At 40.4% G+C, this 14,983-nt stretch overlaps 1 protein-coding gene across 6 annotated transcripts in view; it reads left to right on the forward strand.

The window, feature by feature from the left end:
• Positions 1-489: 489 nt before the first annotated feature.
• Positions 490-14,983, forward strand: part of LOC109882601 (type II inositol 3,4-bisphosphate 4-phosphatase) — a 208,558-nt gene continuing 194,064 nt past the window's right edge. For 2 of the 6 annotated variants that reach the window (XM_031837926.1, XM_031837927.1), the window contains exon 1: positions 490-942. In XM_031837926.1, coding sequence (XP_031693786.1) covers positions 840-942 — 103 coding nt within the window. In that variant the 5' untranslated portion in view covers positions 490-839. The remainder of the gene's footprint in view (positions 943-14,983) is intronic. The other 4 variants (XR_004212011.1, XR_004212012.1, XM_031837928.1 and 1 more) reach the window with 3 other exon arrangements.

A 14,983-nucleotide genomic window follows, 5' to 3' on the forward strand; every position in this document is an offset into this window, starting at 1 on the left:
TTCAAAGGGCTTTCTTGGCATGGGAAACATATGTTTACATTGCCCAAGCAAGTGAAATAGTTAGTAAACAAAAGTGAAATAAACAATGTAACAGAAACCTCTAAGACTCACTATGTACTACAGTTGCACGCATACTTATACTCTCTTTCCCCTCCTCTCTCTCTCTCTCTCTCTCTCTCTCTCTCTCTCTCTCTCTCTATGTTTTCATGTGCTCTGCCGTATGCATCTGCTAGCCTCACCTGCTGCATGGCAGATCTCCCATAAGGAGCTCATCAGTCATGGTCTTGTTAATTGCCTTTCTTAGAGAGAGAGAAGAACAGAGAGAGAGCGAGAGAGAAAGGGGAGGGAGAGTGAGAGAGGAACACACAGGGAAAGAGAGAGTCCCCTGCTGCATTGCCTGGATCTAGCTGTGGCAGTGCGTTAGAGAGAGAGAGAGGAGAGAGAGAGAGAGAGAGAGAACGTCAGCGTCCCATCCTGCCTGCCTCCACCAGTCTAGTCTAGGTGCTCCATCTGACAGCACAAGATTGATGGATTGAGCTGTTTATCGCACCTAACATCAAATCTGTCCTGACTTCTCTTTCATTCCCTGCCTCAGTCCCTCATTCCCTCCCTCCCTCCCACCCTTCCCTCCCTCCCCACACTTGGACCCCCACTTCCCTCTCTCCTCCGTTTTTAAAGGCGTATTTTATGCTGCCAGAGAGAGCGGCGCGACAGTGAGAGAGTGAGAGACGATCCTATCTGCCTCAAAGCCTTTCGCAAGGATTCGCGAGGAAGCGCTAGCCGGGACTGAGCTGGACTGGACCGTGGCATTCCTTGGAGGAGGAGGGAGAGCCGTGGATATGGAGGACGGTGGGACACGGCACCTCGGCCATGAGTGCAGGGTGGACATGATGGAAGAGGAGGGGGAGCCGCTGACCGGAGGAGATGGACTGACTGGAGCTGGTGAGCTCTACATTTACTGTAGATCATAGGCAACTCCAGGCTTCGAGTAGCCAAAGTGCTGTCACCCCCCCCCCCCCCCCCCCCCCGTTACAAATGATTAAACTAATTGCGTTCTAAACTGAAGATCCTGATTAGTTGATTATTGGAGTCAGGTGTGTTAGCTGGGGCTGGGGCAACAGTGTGACACCAATCAGGCCCCTGAGGACTGGAGTTGGCCTTCCCTGCTGTAGATACAGCTTTCTTCTCTCTTTAGTTCACTCACTCGTTCTTAGAATGCTGCTCCTTCATCCTCTCCTCGTTCTCGCTGTCTATCTCGTTCTCTTTCTTTCCCCCTCTCCTATTTGCTTTCTCATTCATTCTCTCTCTGTTTTCCTTTTACCTGTGTCCTCAATTATCCTCCTCCATCCTCCACTAACCTCCACTCCTCATGCTCCACTTCTCTGCATTCTACCCCTCTGGACACAACTAACGTGAAATAAATAGAACATGTCACCGTGTCATTGAATTTAGGTTCAAAGTTGTGTGAAAACAATACACAATGTCCTTACTTTGATGACTATTTTCCAATCCAGTTTTCCATATTGATTCAACGTCATCACTTTTAATGTTTTTGTTGAAATTACGTTGAAAACAACGTTGTTTACCGGGCGCATCCATACATTAAAAGTATGCAGGCCTCACTGTAAGTCACTTTGGATAAAAGAGTCTGCTAAATAGCAGATATTAATATTAGTATTATTATTTTATATTATATAATGATTCAATCATTTTTTTTGCCCAGTGGTTAGATTTGTTTGTCTGAAGCTTATTGACATACATGATTGTGTGTGTGTGTGTGTGTGTGTGTGTGTGTGTGTGTGTGTGTGTGTGTGTGTGTGTGTGTGCGCGCGTGCGTGTCTATGCCTACGCTCTCAGAAAAAAAGGATTTGGCCAGGGTACAGTATTGTTCCCTGGGGTAGAAAAAGGTAAATGCACAATGTACCTTCAAAGGTACACATAATGATTTCACATGGTATTGTTCGGTACCTTTTAGGGTACCGCCCGGCATTGCTCTATTGCAGGGGGATTTTCAGAATTGTTAGATTCAATATGTGTGTTTTTTCAGGCAAATTGATTGATTGATCGTATGCTACACAAAGATAAATAACACATATGTTTCTAAACTAATCCAATTTGTTAGTAGTTGGACTTCTTGCAGCCGTTACTGAGATTGTTCCAATTTAGATTGTTAATCAATTTGTCTACCTTGGCAGTCATTCTAAATGCACCTTTTTTTTATATCCTAACTCTGGCTGGATTCCAATAGGAATTAAAAAGCACTTTGCAAGCCAGCATAATATGACTTGCCTGATGTGGCCTGCAATCCAGCAGTTTCAGATCACTGTGATGGGGTAAAAATGGACTGTCATAGTATGGCCTCATGATGTATGTAATGTACTGTCATTAAGAGTTTAATTTGAATAATAACATTTTAACTTATACCATGCATGAATGCAACAATCATGTCTCTGTCACTAGCAAACACAGTCATGGGTGGTACTGATAACTCTAAAATGAATCTGAAAGGCACCCTGGGAAAAATTAAACTACGGTTTTACACCCTACAGTGTTAAAACAACACCCCAGAACCTTTTAAGAGGTACATCTTTGCCACTTAAAAGGAACCATCTTGTCCCTTAAGGTACATTATTGGCTCTTTTAAGATACAAACTGCAAGGGTACAATTATGTACCTAGAGCTAAAGGTACAAAGAATATACCTTACAGGGTACCACAACAGTGACACGCGTTTGTACTCCTTTAATTAAGAACAAATGTTTTTCTTGGCGTGCGTGTGTGCGTGCGTGTGTGTATGTGCGCGCGTGTGTGCGCGTGCGTGCGTGTGCATGTGCGTGTGTTAAGGATCCTAAAACCACCGTGTGGGCCAAACTGTTGTCACTAATAAGCTTTGGCAGAGGCAAAATACATCTCCCATGGTCATCACTCCAGGTGCATGATAATGAGATAAGCCTTGATTTCAGTGATGGCACTCAGCCTCCATTCTGTCTCCTCCTGGGGCTGATGCCATGGCTCTTCAGGAGGACAAATACTGCAGTATTGTTAGCATCGTAGCATGCTAAACTCGGATGTCTTCCCTGAAGGGTAACAGCTAGTGATTGAAGCCTTTATGAAAATGAACGAAGAATGAGGAACAAGGAGCTCACACACACACACACACACACACACACACACACACACACACACCCTCTCTCTCTATTTCGTTCCAATCCTCATCACAGCTTATGGGATCAAGGGATGTTTTGAAATATATGTCAAAATAAGATAATTTCCTATCAAGTAAAGCTCTTTTTCCCCCTCTTCCTCCCTCCAGCCCAACTTTAAGTGGGTGTGTAATCAGTAATAATGAACACCTCTGCCCTGAACCTGGCACCCTATTCCCTTTATAGAACACTGCTTTTGACCAGGGCCCGTACGTATCCTATCCCATGTAGGGAGTAGGGTGCCATTTGGGACGCAGACGTTGAACACCTCCGTTTTTGTTTTCTCAAAGTGCGGAGGGGGAAACGGAAGAAGGGAATTGAACAAAGAAGGTAATTATAGAGCTACAGAGCCACAGACAGGTTGACAACCTTCCATTACCAATCACAAGGTGAATTTGTTTCTCTTGTCGCTGGGTTGACGTAGAAGATAAGAGGCAGTGGGAACAGCGTTGGGTGAGATGAGACAGGCTTGGCGCGTTCAGGTCACCTAGACTAGAGGGTTTGGTATTCATTGCGCCCACATGCTCTACATCAAAAGTCTAAAAGAGGTCAAAGGTCAGAATCCATTATATTTTTGACCCTGACGGACACAGTTTTGAACAGTCACCTGTATGAATCATATCAGCATTGACTATACTCATGGGCCTATGTTATCGTAGTTTCTGTAAGGCGTGCGTACTGGCGGTAGAGAAGTCAGGCGCAGGAGAGCAAAGACTGTGTTACAACGGCACAGTTTAATGATAAAAATCACTGTGAACAAAAACAATATATACAATGGGACAAAAAAAAACTGACATAACGTGCACAAGCACTTACAATAAACAATACCGGACAAGGACATGTGGGGACAGAGGGTTAAATACACAACATGTAATTGATGGAATTGAAACCAGATGTGTGGGAAGACAAGACAAAACAAATGGAAAATGAAAGGTGGATCGGCGATGGCTAGAAGACCAGTGACGTTGACCGCCGAACGTCGCCCAAACAAGGAGAGGGACCGACTTCGGAGGAAGTCGTGACAGTTTCTGGCGCTATAAGCAGCATAATGGTGTTACAAGCAGGATATAGCTTACAGTTAGATAACCTCATTATCAATCCGTTACGACCCAAGCTGTGAATACACAAATCCACCTTTAGAATCTAGGATTTGAACCTTTACTGGTCTGGATGTTACCACTTTAACCCTCTGACGTCTATCCATCCCTCCTGGTTCACCAGTCTAAAACCACCTCATTAACATGCAACTTAACTGTTTCTCGCTGCTTCATTAAACGTAGGTGACAAATCCTTCCACCACCATTAACTGTCTGTTCTCTCTCTAGTAGATCCCAGGGCCTTAATGTGACAGTAACTCATTCTCCCCATTCTACCACCACTTACGGTTATTGGGCCTTTTGTTCAAACATCAATCTCGTCAGGTGTGTGTTGGCAGCAGGCCACGCTAGCTGCTGTCGTTCTGGTGATTGAATCATCAGCATAGTCCAGGTGTTCTTCTATAACGGCAATTTCTCCGGAAAAAGGAGAGACGGCGAGAGATTTTTTTTCTCCCAAGTTTCAAATCCCACTGAGCCCTCGGCAGGCAGTGAATTATGGGTAATGCGTTCAATGCATTCCCCTACTCCTAGGTAAATGATATATAAAAAAAAAAACATGACTGTGTCTTGGGCCTGGCCCCTTAAATGTAATATCTATTCATGAAAGGGATAAGCGAGGTGATTAAGATCGTCGTAACAACGGCTGCTAACCCACGCCAGGGCTTTTCCAGGCTTCTCCTTCCCAGGGAATTGCTTCTTTTTCTCACCACGTGGCTTTCGCTCGCTCGACACTCTGCAGGGGATGTAGGTGCGTGCAAAGCGGGAGGTATGGAGGGAGGGAAGGAGGAGGAATTTCTCTGGCATCATTTTGTGATAACTGTGAATGAGCAGCATTCCCATGTGGGTCTTCCTCCCGAGTTCCGACCTCCGCCTTCCCACTTTTCTCAGAGTTACGGGCTCAGGACTCCGGCCCCAAGTGGTACACACGTAGGAAGGGGAGGAAAGAGAGATGAAAGAGAGAGAGAGGAGGGAGGTTAAATGAGCATCTGTGAGACACAGACACCCCCCCCCCCCCCGCAAGTCCTTGGAGGTTCATTAGGGCTGTCGTCCCAGAAAAATCACCTTGTGCACATCAGAATACATTACCCCCTCCTTTCCCTCCCTCTCTCCCTCCCTCCTCCCTATACCAGAGCTATTATTTCTAGATTCATATGAAACGTATCACAGATGGGCACACCTCATTTGGCGTGGCCCCCCTCCGGTGTGTGTGTGCTAGTCTGTGCAAGTGTGTCTGTGCAAATGTGTGTGTGTGTGTCTAATTTGAGTGTATGCATGCCTGCATGCTTCTACACCTGCATTGCTTGCTGTTTGGGGTTTTAGGCTGGGTTTCTGTACAGCACTTTGAGATATCAGCTGATGTACGAAGGGCTATATAAATAAATGTGATTTGATTTGATTTGCGTGTGTGCGTAGTCTCCTCCGGTGCATCTCCAAGGACCCCCCTCATTGGTCTATTTCCATATTTATCACGCCAGAGGAGTAGCGTAGGTTGCACATTATACTGCACCTGTGTTTCTCTGTCTCTCCATGCTAATCCAACACACTGGAGTTGGGTCACCTGTTAGTTTATCAACTAGTCTAGTCTATACACCTGGCTAATTCTCTCCTGGTGCAATTAGAGTCAAACTAATTAGGAATTTGTTTTGCCGCAGTTGGGTCAATTCAATTCCTGTAAGGGGTCAATTACATAGTCCCTGGTAGTGGAAGCTGGTACAGCTTTGCAGGTGCGTGGATTCTGTTCTCTATTGATGCATAATTTTGTAATTTGGTGTACAATTTAGAGGCAAGTCAATATCACCTTGGATAGTTGTGGCCACATCTTGACTTCAACAGTGAAAGTAATATCTCTCTTGACTTTCTAAAATCTCTGTTGGCCTACAGTTGAATTCTATGGGTTAGTCCTGTAGACCTACAGTTGAATTCTATGGGTTAGTCCTGTAGACCTACAGTTGAATTATATGGGTTAGTCCTGTAGACCTACAGTTGAATTAAATGGGTTAGCCCTGTAGACCTACAGTTGAATTATATGGGTTAGTCCTGTAGACCTACAGTTGAATTCTATGGGTTAGTCCTGTAGACCTACAGTTGAATTATATGGGTTAGTCCTGTAGACCTACAGTTGAATTAAATGGTTTAGTCCTGTAGACCTACAGTTGAATTATATGGGTTAGTCCTGTAGACCTATAGTTGAATTATATGGGTTAGTCCTGTAGACCTACAGTTGAATTAAATGTGTTAGTCCTGTAGACCTACAGTTGAATTAAATGGGTTAGTCCTGTAGACCTACAGTTGAATTCTATGGGTTAGTCCTGTAGACCTACAGTTGAATTATATGGGTTAGTCCTGTAGACCTACAGTTGAATTATATGGGTTAGTCCTGTAGACCTACAGTTGGATTAAATAGGTTAGTCCTGCAGCCCTACAGTTGGATTAAATAGGTTAGTCCTGTAGACCTACAGTTGAATTAAATGTGTTAGTCCTGTAGACCTACAGTTGAATTAAATGTGTTAGTCCTGTAGACCTACAGTTGAATTAAATGGGTTAGTCCTGTAGACCTACAGTTGAATTAAATGTGTTAGTCCTGTAGACCTACAGTTGAATTAAATGTGTCAGTCCTGTAGAGCTACAGTTGAATTAAATGTGTTAGTCCTGTAGACCTACAGTTGAATTAAATGTGTTAGTCCTGTAGACCTACAGTTGAATTAAATGGTTTAGTCCTGTAGACCTACAGTTGAATTAAATGTGTTAGTCCTGTAGACCTACAGTTGAATTAAATGTGTTAGTCCTGTAGACCTACAGTTGAATTAAATGTGTTAGTCCTGTAGACCTACAGTTGAATTAAATGTGTTAGTCCTGTAGACCTTACAGTTGAATTAAATGTGTTAGTCCTGTAGACCTACAGTTGAATTAAATGGGTTAGTCCTGTAGACCTACAGTTGAATTATATGGGTTAGTCCTGTAGACCTACAGTTGAATTCTATGGGTTAGTCCTGTAGACCTACAGTTCAATTATATGGGTTAGTCCTGTAGACCTACAGTTGAGTTATATGGGTTAGTCCTGTAGACCTACAATTGAATTAAATAGGTTAGTCCTGTAGACCTACAGTTTAATTAAATGTGTTAGTCCTGTAGACCTACAGTTGAAAAAAATGTGTTAGTACTGTAGACCTAGAGTCGAATTAAATGTGTTAGTCCTGTAGACCTACAGTTGAATTGTATGGGTTAGTCCTGTAGACCTAAGGTTTAATTAAATGTGTTAGTCCTTTAGACCTACAGTTGAATTAAATGTGTTAGTCCTGTAGACCTACAGTTGAATAATATGGGTTAGTCCTGTAGACCTACAGTTGAATTATATGGGTTAGTCCTGTAGACCTACAGTTGAATTATATGGGTTAGTCCTGTAGACCTACAGTTGAATTAAATAGGTTAGTCCTGTAGACCTACAGTTGAATTAAATGTGTTAGTCCTGTAGACCTACAGTTGACTTCTATGGGTTAGTCCTGTAGAGCTACAGTTGAATTAAATGTGTTAGTCCTGTAGACCTACAGTTGAATTAAATGTGTTAGTCCTGTAGACCTACAGTTGAATTAAATGGGTTAGTCCTGTAGACCTACAGTTGAATTCTATGGGTTAGTCCTGTAGACCTACAGTTGAATTATATGGGTTAGTCCTGTAGACCTACAGTTGAATTCTATGGGTTAGTCCTGTAGACCTACAGTTGAATTCTATGGGTTAGTCCTGTAGACCTACAGTTGAATTCTATGGGTTAGTCCTGTAGACCTACAGTTGGATTAAATAGGTTAGTCCTGCAGCCCTACAGTTGGATTAAATAGGTTAGTCCTGTAGACCTACAGTTGAATTAAATGTGTTAGTCCTGTAGACCTACAGTTGAATAAAATGGGTTAGTCCTGTAGACCTACAGTTGAATTAAATGTGTTAGTCCTGTAGACCTACAGTTGAATTAAATGTGTTAGTCCTGTAGACCTACAGTTGAATTAAATGGGTTAGTCCTATAGACCTACAGTTGAATTAAATGTGTTAGTCCTGTAGACCTACAGTTGAAGTAAATGTGTCAGTCCTGTAGAGCTACAGTTGAATTAAATGTGTTAGTCCTGTAGACCTACAGTTGAATTAAATGTGTTAGTCCTGTAGACCTACAGTTGAATTAAATGGTTTAGTCCTGTAGACCTACAGTTGAATTAAATGTGTTAGTCATGTAGACCTACAGTTGAATTAAATGGGTTAGTCCTGTAGAGCTACAGTTGAATTAAATGGGTTAGTCCTGTAGACCTACAGTTGAATTAAATGTGTTAGTCCTGTAGACCTACAGTTGAATTAAATGTGTTAGTCCTGTAGACCTACAGTTGAATTAAATGTGTTAGTCCTGTAGACCTACAGTTGAATTAAATGGGTTAGTCCTGTAGACCTACAGTTGAATTATATGGGTTAGTCCTGTAGACCTACAGTTGAATTCTATGGGATAGTCCTGTAGACCTACAGTTGAATTATATGGGTTAGTCCTGTAGACCTACAGTTCAATTATATGGGTTAGTCCTGTAGACCTACAGTTGAGTTATATGGGTTAGTCCTGTAGACCTACAATTGAATTAAATAGGTTAGTCCTGTAGACCTACAGTTGAATTAAATGTGTTAGTCCTGTAGACCTACAGTTGACTTCTATGGGTTAGTCCTGTAGAGCTACAGTTGAATTAAATGTGTTAGTCCTGTAGACCTACAGTTGAATTAAATGTGTTAGTCCTGTAGACCTACAGTTGAATTAAATGGGTTAGTCCTGTAGACCTACAGTTGAATTCTATGGGTTAGTCCTGTAGACCTACAGTTGAATTATATGGGTTAGTCCTGTAGACCTACAGTTGAATTCTATGGGTTAGTCCTGTAGACCTACAGTTGAATTCTATGGGTTAGTCCTGTAGACCTACAGTTGAATTATATGGGTTAGTCCTGTAGACCTACAGTTGGATTAAATAGGTTAGTCCTGCAGCCCTACAGTTGGATTAAATAGGTTAGTCCTGTAGACCTACAGTTGAATTAAATGTGTTAGTCCTGTAGACCTACAGTTGAATAAAATGGGTTAGTCCTGTAGACCTACAGTTGAATTAAATGTGTTAGTCCTGTAGACCTACAGTTGAATTAAATGTGTTAGTCCTGTAGACCTACAGTTGAATTAAATGGGTTAGTCCTGTAGACCTACAGTTGAATTAAATGTGTTAGTCCTGTAGACCTACAGTTGAAGTAAATGTGTCAGTCCTGTAGAGCTACAGTTGAATTAAATGTGTTAGTCCTGTAGACCTACAGTTGAATTAAATGTGTTAGTCCTGTAGACCTACAGTTGAATTAAATGGTTTAGTCCTGTAGACCTACAGTTGAATTAAATGTGTTAGTCATGTAGACCTACAGTTGAATTAAATGGGTTAGTCCTGTAGAGCTACAGTTGAATTAAATGGGTTAGTCCTGTAGACCTACAGTTGAATTAAATGTGTTAGTCCTGTAGACCTACAGTTGAATTAAATGTGTTAGTCCTGTAGACCTACAGTTGAATTAAATGTGTTAGTCCTGTAGACCTACAGTTGAATTAAATGGGTTAGTCCTGTAGACCTACAGTTGAATTATATGGGTTAGTCCTGTAGACCTACAGTTGAATTCTATGGGTTAGTCCTGTAGACCTACAGTTGAATTATATGGGTTAGTCCTGTAGACCTACAGTTGAATTATATGGGTTAGTCCTGTAGACCTACAATTGAATTAAATAGGTTAGTCCTGTAGACCTACAGTTTAATTAAATGTGTTAGTCCTGTAGACCTACAGTTGAATTAAATGTGTTAGTCCTGTAGACCTAGAGTCGAATTAAATGTGTTAGTCCTGTAGACCTACAGTTGAATTAAATGTGTTAGTCCTGTAGACCTACAGTTGAATTAAATGGGTTAGTCCTATATACCTACAGTTGAATTAAATGGGTTAGTCCTGTAGACCTACAGTTGAATTAAATGTGTTAGTCCTGTAGACCTGCAGTTGAATTAAATGTGTTAGTCCTGTAGACCTACAGTTGAATTAAATGTGTTAGTCCAGTGGACCTACAGTTGAATTATATGGGTTTGTCCTGTAGACCTACAGTTGAATTAAATGTGTTAGTCCTGTAGACCTACAGTTGAATTAAGTGTGTTAGTCCTGTAGTCCTACAGTTGAATTAAATAGGTTAGTCCTGTAGACCTACAGCTGAATTATATGGGTTAGTCCTGTAGACCTACAGTTGAATTAAATGTGTTAGTCCTGTAGACTACAGTTGAATTAAATGTGTTAGTACTGTAGACCTACAGTTGAATTATATGGGTTAGTCCTGTAGACCTACAGTTGAATTAAAAAGGTTAGTCCTGTAGACCTACAGTTGAATTAAATGTGTTAGTCCTGTAGACCTACAGTTGAAGTAAATGTGTCAGTCCTGTAGAGCTACAGTTGAATTAAATGCGTTAGTCCTGTAGACCTACAGTTGAATTAAATGGTTTAGTCCTGTAGACCTACAGTTGAATTAAATGTGTTAGTCATGTAGACCTACAGTTGAATTAAATGGGTTAGTCCTGTAGAGCTACAGTTGAATTAAATGGGTTAGTCCTGTAGACCTACAGTTGAATTAAATGTGTTAGTCCTGTAGACCTACAGTTGAATTAAATGTGTTAGTCCTGTAGACCTACAGTTGAATTAATTGTGTTAGTCCTGTAGACCTACAGTTGAATTAAATGGGTTAGTCCTGTAGACCTACAGTTGAATTATATGGGTTAGTCCTGTAGACCTACAGTTGAATTCTATGGGTTAGTCCTGTAGACCTACAGTTGAATTATATGGGTTAGTCCTGTAGACCTACAGTTGAATTATATGGGTTAGTCCTGTAGACCTACAATTGAATTAAATAGGTTAGTCCTGTAGACCTACAGTTTAATTAAATGTGTTAGTCCTGTAGACCTACAGTTGAATTAAATGTGTTAGTCCTGTAGACCTAGAGTCAAATTAAATGTGTTAGTCCTGTAGACCTACAGTTGAATTATATGGGTTAGTCCTGTAGACCTACAGTTGAATTAAATAGGTTAGTCCTGTAGACCTACAGTTGAATTAAATGTGTTAGTCCTGTAGACCTACAGTTGAAGTAAATGTGTCAGTCCTGTAGAGCTACAGTTGAATTAAATGTGTTAGTCCTGTAGACCTACAGTTGAATTAAATGTGTTAGTCCTGTAGACCTACAGTTGAATTAAATGTGTTAGTCCTGTAGACCTACAGTTGAATTAAATGGGTTAGTCCTGTAGACCTACAGTTGAATTATATGGGTTAGTCCTGTAGACCTACAGTTGAATTCTATGGGTTAGTCCTTTAGACCTACAGTTTAATTAATTGTGTTAGTCCTGTAGACCTACAGTTGAATTAAATGTGTTAGTCCTGTAGACCTACAGTTGAATAATATGGGTTAGTCCTGTAGACCTACAGTTGAATTATATGGGTTAGTCCTGTAGACCTACAGTTGAATTATATGGGTTAGTCCTGTAGACCTACAGTTGAATTAAATAGGTTAGTCCTGTAGACCTACAGTTGAATTAAATGTGTTAGTCCTGTAGACCTACAGTTGACTTCTATGGGTTAGTCCTGTAGAGCTACAGTTGAATTAAATGTGTTAGTCCTGTAGACCTACAGTTGAATTAAATGTGTTAGTCCTGTAGACCTACAGTTGAATTAAATGGGTTAGTCCTGTAGACCTACAGTTGAATTCTATGGGTTAGTCCTGTAGACCTACAGTTGAATTATATGGGTTAGTCCTGTAGACCTACAGTTGAATTCTATGGGTTAGTCCTGTAGACCTACAGTTGAATTCTATGGGTTAGTCCTGTAGACCTACAGTTGAATTATATGGGTTAGTCCTGTAGACCTACAGTTGGATTAAATAGGTTAGTCCTGCAGCCCTACAGTTGGATTAAATAGGTTAGTCCTGTAGACCTACAGTTGAATTAAATGTGTTAGTCCTGTAGACCTACAGTTGAATAAAATGGGTTAGTCCTGTAGACCTACAGTTGAATTAAATGTGTTAGTCCTGTAGACCTACAGTTGAATTAAATGTGTTAGTCCTGTAGACCTACAGTTGAATTAAATGGGTTAGTCCTGTAGACCTACAGTTGAATTAAATGTGTTAGTCCTGTAGACCTACAGTTGAAGTAAATGTGTCAGTCCTGTAGAGCTACAGTTGAATTAAATGTGTTAGTCCTGTAGACCTACAGTTGAATTAAATGGTTTAGTCCTGTAGACCTACAGTTGAATTAAATGTGTTAGTCATGTAGACCTACAGTTGAATTAAATGGGTTAGTCCTGTAGAGCTACAGTTGAATTAAATGGGTTAGTCCTGTAGACCTACAGTTGAATTAAATGTGTTAGTCCTGTAGACCTACAGTTGAATTAAATGTGTTAGTCCTGTAGACCTACAGTTGAATTAAATGTGTTAGTCCTGTAGACCTACAGTTGAATTAAATGGGTTAGTCCTGTAGACCTACAGTTGAATTATATGGGTTAGTCCTGTAGACCTACAGTTGAATTCTATGGGTTAGTCCTGTAGACCTACAGTTGAATTATATGGGTTAGTCCTGTAGACCTACAGTTGAATTATATGGGTTAGTCCTGTAGACCTACAATTGAATTAAATAGGTTAGTCCTGTAGACCTACAGTTTAATTAAATGTGTTAGTCCTGTAGACCTACAGTTGAATTAAATGTGTTAGTCCTGTAGACCTAGAGTCGAATTAAATGTGTTAGTCCTGTAGACCTACAGTTGAATTATATGGGTTAGTCCTGTAGACCTAAGGTTTAATTAATTGTGTTAGTCCTGTAGACCTACAGTTGAATTAAATGTGTTAGTCCTGTAGACCTACAGTTGAATAATATGGGTTAGTCCTGTAGACCTACAGTTGAATTATATGGGTTAGTCCTGTAGACCTACAGTTGAATTATATGGGTTAGTCCTGTAGACCTACAGTTGAATTAAATAGGTTAGTCCTGTAGACCTACAGTTGAATTAAATGTGTTAGTCCTGTAGAGCTACAGTTGAATTAAATGTGTTAGTCCTGTAGACCTAGAGTTGAATTAAATGGGTTAGTCCTGTAGACCTACAGTTGAATTATATGGGTTAGTCCTGTAGACCTACAGTTGAATTATATGGGTTAGTCCTGTAGACCTACAGTTGAATTAAATGTGTTAGTCCTGTAGAGCTACAGTTGAATTAAATGTGTTAGTCCTGTAGACCTACAGTTGAATTAAATGGGTTAGTCCTATATACCTACAGTTGAATTAAATGGGTTAGTCCTGTAGACCTACAGTTGAATTAAATGTGTTAGTCCTGTAGACCTGCAGTTGAATTAAATGTGTTAGTCCTGTAGACCTACAGTTGAATTAAATGTGTTAGTCCAGTGGCTCTACAGTTGAATTATATGGGTTTGTCCTGTAGACCTACAGTTGAATTAAATGTGTTAGTCCTGTAGACCTACAGTTGAATTAAGTGTGTTAGTCCTGTAGTCCTACAGTTGAATTAAATAGGTTAGTCCTGTAGACCTACAGCTGAATTATATGGGTTAGTCCTGTAGACCTACAGTTGAATTAAATGTGTTAGTCCTGTAGACTACAGTTGAATTAAATGTGTTAGTACTGTAGACCTACAGTTGAATTATATGGGTTAGTCCTGTAGACCTACAGTTGAATTAAAAAGGTTAGTCCTGTAGACCTACAGTTGAATTAAATGTGTTAGTCCTGTAGACCTACAGTTGAAGTAAATGTGTCAGTCCTGTAGAGCTACAGTTGAATTAAATGCGTTAGTCCTGTAGACCTACAGTTGAATTAAATGGTTTAGTCCTGTAGACCTACAGTTGAATTAAATGTGTTAGTCATGTAGACCTACAGTTGAATTAAATGGGTTAGTCCTGTAGAGCTACAGTTGAATTAAATGGGTTAGTCCTGTAGACCTACAGTTGAATTAAATGTGTTAGTCCTGTAGACCTACAGTTGAATTAAATGTGTTAGTCCTGTAGACCTACAGTTGAATTAAATGTGTTAGTCCTGTAGACCTACAGTTGAATTAAATGGGTTAGTCCTGTAGACCTACAGTTGAATTATATGGGTTAGTCCTGTAGACCTACAGTTGAATTCTATGGGTTAGTCCTGTAGACCTACAGTTGAATTATATGGGTTAGTCCTGTAGACCTACAGTTGAATTATATGGGTTAGTCCTGTAGACCTACAATTGAATTAAATAGGTTAGTCCTGTAGACCTACAGTTTAATTAAATGTGTTAGTCCTGTAGACCTACAGTTGAATTAAATGTGTTAGTCCTGTAGACCTAGAGTCAAATTAAATGTGTTAGTCCTGTAGACCTACAGTTGAATTATATGGGTTAGTCCTGTAGACCTACAGTTGAATTAAATAGGTTAGTCCTGTAGACCTACAGTTGAATTAAATGTGTTAGTCCTGTAGACCTACAGTTGAAGTAAATGTGTCAGTCCTGTAGAGCTACAGTTGAATTAAATGTGTTAGTCCTGTAGACCTACAGTTGAATTAAATGTGTTAGTCCTGTAGACCTACAGTTGAATTAAATGTGTTAGTCCTGTAGACCTACAGTTGAATTAAATGGGTTAGTCCTGTAGACCTAC

The sequence above is a fragment of the Oncorhynchus kisutch genome, linkage group LG12 (assembly GCF_002021735.2).
Source record: "Oncorhynchus kisutch isolate 150728-3 linkage group LG12, Okis_V2, whole genome shotgun sequence".
Classification (NCBI taxonomy): Eukaryota; Metazoa; Chordata; class Actinopteri; order Salmoniformes; family Salmonidae; genus Oncorhynchus; species Oncorhynchus kisutch.